Source organism: Dasypus novemcinctus, chromosome 2, assembly GCF_030445035.2.
Source record: "Dasypus novemcinctus isolate mDasNov1 chromosome 2, mDasNov1.1.hap2, whole genome shotgun sequence".
Lineage (NCBI taxonomy): Eukaryota > Metazoa > Chordata > Mammalia > Cingulata > Dasypodidae > Dasypus > Dasypus novemcinctus.
The window spans coordinates 149,241,539-149,251,187 of NC_080674.1; the positions used below are offsets into that span (position 1 = coordinate 149,241,539).

Sequence of the window (9,649 nt, forward strand, 5' to 3'; positions counted from 1 at the left end):
GTCCAGAGATCATAGAGATAGCATTGTAATCCTACATAGCCGGTGGTACTTTGAGGCGTCTGGAATAGCGCATCCGTTCCGACCCAGAAAATGTAAGATCCTGTAAGGACGCATGGTGGCGCTGCAGGATAAGAAGGTACAAACCGGAACTGCGCCCGCTGCTCCATTAACTGGCTAAATTTACCAGCACAGCCTGGAAACCAGCGGGGAGATTGGATGTCACAAAAGGACTGGATTCTTTGGAAAAACAAAAACAAAAAAGCTACTCACCATAATATTTTTGAGGTATCTTGTGGAATAAACACCGTTTCAGATACTGGAGTTTTTACTGTTCAGTGGAAGCATTCTCCCTGGAGGCTGTCCTAAACAAGAGCCATGGAGGCCGGCGGGGCGCTCATTTGCAGACAAAGGCAAGTTGTTTTTTTCTTTCTCTTCCTGGGTTTATCTCTGGCGGGCGCGGAACCCAGGCGCTATTCAGTGGTGGAGGAAACTGAAGGCAGCTCCTTTATAACCAATTTGGCAAAGGACCTGGGTCTGGGGCAGAAGGAACTCTCTAGGCGGGGGGCTAGGGTTGTTTCCAAAGGGAACAAATTGCATTTGCAGCTCGATCAGGAGACAGGGGATTTGTTGCTAAAAGAGAAGCTAGACCGGGAGGAACTGTGCAGTCACACCGAGCCCTGTGTGCTACGATTCCAGGTGTTGCTAGAAAATCCTTTAGAGTTTTTTCAAGCTGAGCTACAAGTGATAGATATAAATGATCATGCACCAGTGTTTGTGGATAGAGAGATGTTAATGAAAATATCGGAGAGTACGCCTCCTGGGACAACGTTTCCTCTGAAAAATGCTCAAGATGTGGACGTAGGCCAAAATAATATTGAGAATTATATAATCAGTCCCAACTCCCACTTTCGGGTTCTCACCCGGAGACGCAGCGACGGCAGGAAATATCCTGAGCTGATACTGGATAAACCACTAGACCGTGAGGAGGAACCTGAGCTGAGGTTAACCCTCACAGCGCAGGACGGCGGCTCTCCGCCCCGGTCTGGCACAGCCCAAGTCTACATTGAAGTTGTGGACACCAACGACAACGCCCCTGAATTTGAGCAGTCTGTCTACAGGGTGCAGGTCCCCGAGGACACTCCTGTAGGCTCCCTGATTGTCACAGTCTCTGCTACGGATGAAGATATAGGAGTCAATGGAGAGATTTCGTATTCACTTTTACAGACTTCAGAAGAGATTAGCAACACCTTTGAGGTACATCCCACGACTGGAGAAATTCGACTGAAAAAAAAGCTTGATTTTGAAACCTTTCAGTCTTATGAAGTCAATATCGAGGCCAGGGATGCTGGAAGCTTCACTGGAAAATGCACCGTTTTGGTTCAAGTCATGGATGTGAACGACAATGCCCCAGAAGTCACCATGTCTGCATTTTCCAGCCTCATCCCTGAAAACGCGCCTGAGACCGTGATTGCAGTTTTCAGTGTTTCAGATCTTGATTCTGAAGAAAACGGGAGAATAAGTTCCTTCATTCAGGACGATCTACCTTTCCTCCTGAAATCTTCTGTCGAAAACTTTTACACCCTGGTAACAGAGAGACCACTGGACAGAGAAAGTAGATCTATATACAACATCACCATCACAGTCACCGACCTGGGCACTCCCAGGCTGAAGACCGAGCACGTGATAACCGTGCAGGTCTCCGACGTCAACGACAACGCGCCCGCCTTCACCCGCACCTCCTACACCCTGCTGGTCCGCGAAAACAACAGCCCCGCGCTGCACATCGGCAGCGTCAGCGCCACAGACGCAGACGCGGGCGCCAACGCCCAGGTCACCTACTCGCTGCTGCCGCCCCAGGACGCGCACCTGCCGCTCGCCTCCTTGGTCTCCGTCAACGCCGACAGCGGCCAGCTGTTCGCGCTCAGGGCGCTGGACTTCGAGGCCCTGCAGGCGTTCGAGTTCCGCGTGCGCGCGGCCGACGCGGGCTCCCCGGCGCTGAGCAGCGAGGCGCGCGTGCGCGTGCAGGTGCTGGACGCCAACGACAACGCGCCGTTCGTGCTGTACCCGCTGCAGAACGGCTCTGCGCCCTGCACCGAGCTGGTGCCCAGGGCGGCCGAGGCGGGCTACCTGGTGAGCAAGGTGGTGGCGGTGGACGGCGACGCGGGCCAGAACGCCTGGCTGTCCTACCAGCTGCTCAAGGCCACGGAGCCCGGGCTGTTCGGCGTGTGGGCGCACAACGGCGAGGTGCGCACCGCCAGGCTGCTGAGCGAGCGCGACGCGCCCAAGCACAGGCTGCTGGTGCTGGTCAGGGACAACGGCGAGCCGCCGCTGTCGGCCAGCGTCACGCTGCACGTGCTGCTGGTGGACGGCTTCTCCCAGCCCTACCTGCCGCTGCCCGAGGCGGCCGCCGGCCCTGCGCGGGCCGACGCGCTCACCAGCTACTTGGTGGTGGCCTTGGCCTCGGTGTCGTCGCTCTTCCTCTTCTCGGTGCTGCTGTTCGTCGCGGTGCGGCTGTGCAGGAGGAGCAGGGCGGCCTCGGTGCCCGCGGGGCCCTTTCCGGGCCACTTGGTGGACGTGAGCGGCACCGGGACCCTGTCCCAGAGCTACCAGTACGAGGTGTGTCTCATGGGAGAGTCAGCGATCAGGGAATTCAAATTCCAGAAGCCAATCTTACCCAACGTCCAGGGCTATTCCTCTGGGCCAGAAATAGAAGAAAATCCCAAGGTTATGAATGACTTTGGTTTTAATATTCAGTGACCACAATTGTTTTTCATGTTCTATATTTTTAAAAATTTCTGTAGTAAATGCAGGGTATTTTTTTTTCTGTAAACCTATTATCATATTTAAATTGCACAATTCTTGCTTGCAATTTCTTATGTCATTCTTGTTTTTAAAAAGGTATCTTAACTTTTCTTCCTTCCTATAAGAAGATGAGGGGCTCTAAATCTAGCGTCTTAGAACAGAGATGAAGTTAAATTTCCACAGACTCTAGTTGTGGACAATCTTGGGACTATGTTAGGGGAAAACATTGGCAATTTTTTTCTTTACATGTTTCACTTCCATTTTCTTATTAGTTAGTAAATCATACAAAGCTGTAAAGTACTAACATTTACCCTGCAGTATAAGGGTGAGAAAAAGAAATTGTTCAGTAAGGATGTCTGGCACTACTTTATGCTGCCCTCAAGGTAGTAAATTTCTTTGAAGTTGTTTTCTCTTACAGCATCATGCTAATTGTGTGTCCTTTCAGCATTGTATCAGTGGTCGTTGCTTTCCATTTAGTTTTATTGGTGTTAAATGGGGGGGGGGGATGTACATCATGTTTATCCAGTGAAATGAACTAACATGGTAGTAATGATTTTTTTGGTCTAATTTTGAGAAACATTGATCATAATTATCTGTGACAGAAACTCTAGTAGCCCCCAAAATCCATTCTTTTCTTCTTTGGTAAAAGATTTCAAACTGTATTCAGGGCATTGCTCTGTTTATTCAAAAGAATATATCTTCCCAGTCTCCTTGGCAGCTACAACCAGATAATGACTAGGTTATAGTCAATGAGATGTATGTACTAATGTTGCAGGAAAATTACAAGAAGGCTCTTAAAGGGGGATGACTCATCTAGGAAGTGGTCCCTTTCCCCCTTGCTCCTTGCTACCTGAAATGTGGATGTGATAGCTGGAGCACAGACAGCCACATTGAACCATAAATCAACCTTAACGCTTGAAATAATGGACTAGGGCAGTGTAGAATGAAGATAAAAGGAGCAAGGGTCTCTCATGATCAGGGAATCATCAAATCATCCCTGGATCTTCTATTTCTGAATATCTTTAACTCGAGAAATAAAGGAAAGTTGATCTCATTTATGCCACACTCATTTTAGTTTTTGTGCTGCTTCCAGTGGAAAGTAATCCTAATTTTTAAACAGTAGGATTTTTTCATAAGATATTATATATACACAGTAAAATGAACAGATCTTAAGTGTAAAGTTTGATCTAACTGATCTTTTTTCTTGATTTCTTATTTCTTGATTTCTAACTCAGTCAAAAGTAGTCTACAGAGTGCTTTATATATATCACCTTTTTTAAAAAAGATTTGTTTTTCATTTATTTGTCTCCCCTTCCCCCCCAGTTGTCTGCTCTCTGTGTCCATTCGCTGTGTGTTCTTCTGTGACTGCTTCTATCCTTATCAGCGGTACTGGGAATCTGTGTTTCTTTTTGTTGCATCATCTTGTTGTGTGTGGCTCCCCTACGGGGGCGGGGGGACACCCCTGCGTGGCACGGCACTCCTTGCACGCATCAGCACTGTGCATGGACCAGTTCCACCTGGGTCAAGGAGGCCCCGGGTTTGAATTGCGGACCTCCCATGTGGTAGGCACACGCCCTATCCATTGGGCCAAGTCTGCTTCCCTACGTTACCTTTTTAATCCTCTGTAAACCTTAAGAGGCCTGGTAATATTGTCCCCTTTTTACATAAGAGAAAGGTGAAGGATAGAAAAGTTAAGTACTTGCTCACAATTCTGGAATAATGAGTAAAATCTGAAATCATATTTAAATCCAAGCCTAATACTTCAGTTCTTAACCAATATGCTACAGACAGGCATTATCTGGTAGCATTGTCTTCCTAACTAAGGAAGTGAAATCCATCTATAATTCCTATTCCTATTTCAAGAACTGAACTCCCATGTAGAAATATAATTTCTAGCCTATAATTGGTATTTTTTTTTATATACCTTTGACCACACTGCTTTGGACCAAAAAAACCAAAGGTCCTATAGAAACTGACCTAAGTAAGCTGGATCAGACACCTCAATTGATCTTCATCATGAGGTAATCAGCCTGATTATCTTCTTGTACATTCTCAAAGTCATATTCATTAATGCACAAATGAGTGTCCTGAATAGCGAGTAGAGTTACTCTGTGTTTGTATTTCTTGAAATTTTTGTATTTTTTTTCTTTAGCCTTCTTCTGTTAACCTAACAATAGATATTTTTATTCTTTGGAGAAGTGAAACTTGCTCTATTATATACGTTTTTAAAGCTTCTTATTCTAATTAAATATACTATATTCATATTAGCATATCATTTGTTTGAAAGTAGTTGCTATTCTAGTATTAATTCTAAATGAGATGATTAATTTCATAAAAGTATAGGTAATGTGGAGAAATTTTTTTATCACCAAGTAACTTAAAGATTCTGGAAATTTAGTAGGAAAAAACTGATGGGCTCCAGTTATTTTCTGTTAAAATGAACCATATTGTTTTAGAAATGCCTCTAAAAATCATGCTGAAAATATACATGTGTGGGCCATAACTGCATTTCGAGAGGATGAAATACCAGAGCTGAATCAGACATTTTACCATTTGCCGTGGTAATACTGTTCTGGTAGAAGTGATGAATCTGTGTTGACTCGGCTCCTGAGTGCATGAGAATCTAAGCTTGGGTTGTATTAGTTTTCTATTGCTGCTGTGATAAAGTATTACTAACATAGTGACTTAAAGCAATACAAATTTATTATCTTACAGTTCTGTAAGTCAGATGTCCAATACAGGTCTTATGAGACTGAAATGAAGGTGTTGGCAGGGATGTATTCCTTTCTGATAGCTCTGGGAAAGAATCCATTTCTTTGTATTTTCCAGCTTCTTGAAGCTACCCACATTCCTTGGCTTGTGGCCTCCTCTCTCCATATTCCAAGCCAGCATCACTGTATCTCTCTGACCATTCGTATGCAGTGACATCTCCCTCTTGACCATAGCTGGGAAAGGCTTTTCACTTTTGGGACCCATACGATTAGGTTGGGTCTACCCAGATAATTGTCCCCTCTCAAGATCCTTTACTTAATCACATCTACAAAGTCCCTTTTGCCATGAAATGTAACATAGGTACAAGGTTCTGGAGATTAGGACACGGACATCTGTGGCTTTATTCTGTCTACCACAGGCTAGCTGCTTGGAAGAGAGTTATCCAGATTAATAGCACCACCTGTGGCTGCACAAGGACCATGAAGACCTTTATATCAGGAACTTGGGCCTCGTTGATTAGGTGTTTTCACTCCAGACAAGACAATGGACAGACTTCTAAAAATCACTAACAAAAACTTTGACTTGATAAAGATATCATGACTCTTTACTGCAATCCAATTCAAATTATGGATATGGAATACCCAACAAAAGAATGTGAAACATGGGAGGCCCGACCTTGAGATCTATTTGATAAATAATTTTCCAATAATTTGGAAGTTGTGAAAATTCACAGTTCTCATTCTTAAGTGTTGGAAAGAAGAATAAGTGATCTACTCTTTAATCATGCATTTGTTAAATAGTCCCTTTAGAAGCGTCACTGATTATAATTTTACAGTGCCCACTCCTTTGTAATTTGATAAAATGTACCATGAAAAAGATGTAGTTATGAAATGGTTCCCAGTGTCACTTCATAAACATTTTACTATTAAGTGCCTATTGTTTCCAACTTAAATGTTGACTAAATTATTTAATCGTTAAGGACTCAACAGCATTAAACAGTCAATAATGTAAGTTATTTCTCCGTGCAGTGACACAGAGCATTATCCATAAAACCATATGAAAATAGAACTCAGTATTTTATGTTACAGAACACAGTTTGGACAGCCTATTGTACATTTAGAATTTTGTCTCCAATATTAAACCACAAAATGTAAGACGCAGTGAGAACACGTGGTGGCGCTGCAGGTTAAGATGAAAGGAAACAATCGCCTATGCCTGTTAAAGTACCCAGTTAAACAGTGTAGCACCGCCGGGAATGAAAAGAAAAGCTTTCTCAGCCAGAGCAAAACCGAATGTGAGACCTCTTTTAAAATCCATTAAACCTCATAGTTCTAACGTTCGGGACTTCAGGACCGTGCTAACAGGATCTTGGCTATACACGAGGCTCCTGTGAACCAAATTTGCAGGAAAGAGCAATGAAGACTGAATGGATGCACAATCTGACACAAAGGCAAGTCCTATTTTTCTTTGTTTTACTGAGTATGTCTCTGTCGGGTGCCGAGTTGGGGCCCTATTCGGTGGTGGAAGAAATGGAACGAGGCTCTTTTGTGGCAAATCTAGGAGAAGACCTGGGGTTGGGATTGACAGAGCTGTCCACCCGCGGGGCCCGGGTCATTTCTCAGGGGAACAAGGAGCATTTGCAGCTCAAGGTTCAGACTGGGGATTTGCTCATAAATGAAAAATTAGATCGCGAGGAGCTGTGCGGCCTCAGTGAGCCCTGTGTACTACATTTCCAAGTGTTAATGGAAAAACCCTTAGAGATATTTCAGGCGGAATTGACGGTGAGAGATATAAATGACCATTCTCCGGGGTTCACTAACAGAGAAATGATTCTGAAAATACCAGAAAACAGTCCCCTAGGAAATGCGTTCCCTTTGGAGAACGCTGTGGATTCGGACGTAGGAAGCAACAGTGTTCAGAATTATAAAATTAGCCCCAACTCCTTTTTCCGAGTTCTAACCCGCAAACGCAGCGACGGCAGGAAATACCCTGAGCTGGTGCTAGATAAAGAGCTGGATCGCGAAAAGCAGCCGGAGCTGCGGTTAACCCTCACGGCGCTGGATGGCGGCTCTCCGCCCAGATCTGGGACCGCCCAGGTCCACATCGAAGTAGTGGACACCAACGACAATGCCCCTGCGTTCGAGCGGCCGCTGTACAAGGTGCAGATTCCCGAGAACAGCCCTGTAGACTCCCTCCTTGTCACTGTCTTTGCCAGCGATTTAGATATCGGAGTCAATGGGAAAATATCATACACATTCTTTCAGCCTTCTGAAGATATTAACAAAACTTTGGAGATAAACCCTATGACAGGAGAAATTCGACTGAGAAAACAAGTAGATTTTGAAAGAATTCAGTCTTACGAAGTGGACATCAAGGCCACGGATGGGGGAGGTCTTTCGGGGAAGTGTACTCTTCTGGTGCAGGTGGTGGATGTGAATGATAATCCCCCAGAAGTGACCATGTCTGCACTCACCAGCCCCATCCCAGAGAACTCCCCTGAGATTGTAGTTGCTGTTTTCAGTGTGTCGGATCCTGACTCTGGGGAAAATGGAAAGATGGTTTCCTCCATCCAGGATGATCTTCCTTTTCTTTTGAAACCTTCAGTCAAAAACTTTTACACACTGGTCACGAAGACAGCACTAGACAGAGAGGTAAGAGCCGAGTACAACGTCACCATCACCGTCAGCGACCTGGGCACCCCCAGGCTGAAGACCGAGCACGTGATAACCGTGCAGGTCTCCGACGTCAACGACAACGCGCCCGCCTTCACCCGCACCTCCTACACCCTGCTGGTCCGCGAGAACAACAGCCCCGCGCTGCACATCGGCAGCGTCAGCGCCACAGACGCAGACGCGGGCGCCAACGCCCAGGTCACCTACTCGCTGCTGCCGCCCCAGGACGCGCACCTGCCGCTCGCCTCCTTGGTCTCCGTCAACGCCGACAGCGGCCAGCTGTTCGCGCTCAGGGCGCTGGACTTCGAGGCCCTGCAGGCGTTCGAGTTCCGCGTGCGCGCGGCCGACGCGGGCTCCCCGGCGCTGAGCAGCGAGGCGCGCGTGCGCGTGCAGGTGCTGGACGCCAACGACAACGCGCCGTTCGTGCTGTACCCGCTGCAGAACGGCTCTGCGCCCTGCACCGAGCTGGTGCCCAGGGCGGCCGAGGCGGGCTACCTGGTGAGCAAGGTGGTGGCGGTGGACGGCGACGCGGGCCAGAACGCCTGGCTGTCCTACCAGCTGCTCAAGGCCACGGAGCCCGGGCTGTTCGGCGTGTGGGCGCACAACGGCGAGGTGCGCACCGCCAGGCTGCTGAGCGAGCGCGACGCGCCCAAGCACAGGCTGCTGGTGCTGGTCAGGGACAACGGCGAGCCGCCGCTGTCGGCCAGCGTCACGCTGCACGTGCTGCTGGTGGACGGCTTCTCCCAGCCCTACCTGCCGCTGCCCGAGGCGGCCGCCGACCCTGCGCGGGCCGACGCGCTCACCGGCTACTTGGTGGTGGCCTTGGCCTCGGTGTCGTCGCTCTTCCTCTTCTCGGTGCTGCTGTTCGTTGCGGTGCGGCTGTGCAGGAGGAGCAGGGCGGCCTCGGTGCCCGCGGGGCCCTTTCCGGGCCACTTGGTGGACGTGAGCGGCACCGGGACCCTGTCCCAGAGCTACCAGTACGAGGTGTGTCTGACGGAAGGCTCAAGTGAGTTCAAGTTCCTTAAGCCAACTCTCCCTACCTTTCCTTCCCAGGGTACTGGGAAGAAAATTGAGGAAAACCCCACTTTCCGAAATAGTTTTACATTTAATTGATAGGAAGCCATCTAGAAAAGACATATCTTTTTCTAGTATTTTCTTGATTCAATTCCTCATGCCCATCACAGCCAATAAAGTGCTATTCAATTTCCTCTATTTGATTCATCCTGCAATCCCAATTTTATGCTTAAGTTCACAAGTTTATTTTTCCTTATGTTTCAGCCAGAGATGTCTTTCAGCTGAGTCCCAATGAGTGAAATAGGATTTATTTTAAAAGTAGATATCATTTAAGAATACTTCTGCTGTATAAATATCTATTTATACATTATTGTTAGTGTCCACATTATTGTTAGTCCTTTTCCTAAAGCTTCTTAATATTTAAAATAAATCCATTGTGTGGTACTTAC

The 9,649-nt window shown here is 47.1% G+C and overlaps 2 protein-coding genes across 2 annotated transcripts; both read left to right on the top strand.

Moving 5' to 3' along the window:
* The first annotated feature begins 375 nt into the window (after positions 1-375).
* LOC131272968 (protocadherin beta-8) lies at positions 376-6,443 on the top strand. Its single transcript, XM_058285911.1, has one exon. The coding sequence runs from the start codon at positions 376-378 to the stop codon at positions 2,755-2,757; it is 2,382 nt and encodes a 793-aa protein (XP_058141894.1). The 3' UTR covers positions 2,758-6,443.
* A 119-nt stretch (positions 6,444-6,562) lies between these two features.
* LOC101444351 (protocadherin beta-16) lies at positions 6,563-9,648 on the top strand. Its single transcript, XM_023587127.3, has one exon. It carries the CDS (start codon positions 6,930-6,932, stop codon positions 9,297-9,299), a length of 2,370 nt encoding a protein of 789 aa, XP_023442895.2. The 5' UTR covers positions 6,563-6,929; the 3' UTR covers positions 9,300-9,648.
* The last annotated feature ends 1 nt before the right edge of the window (position 9,649 follows it).

Bases quoted from the DNA above. Each gene is read 5' to 3' on its own strand.
- LOC131272968 (XM_058285911.1), top strand. From the start codon at position 376: ATGGAGGCCGGCGGGGCGCTCATTTGCAGACAAAGGCAAGTTGTTTTT.
- LOC101444351 (XM_023587127.3), top strand. From the start codon at position 6,930: ATGAAGACTGAATGGATGCACAATCTGACACAAAGGCAAGTCCTATTT.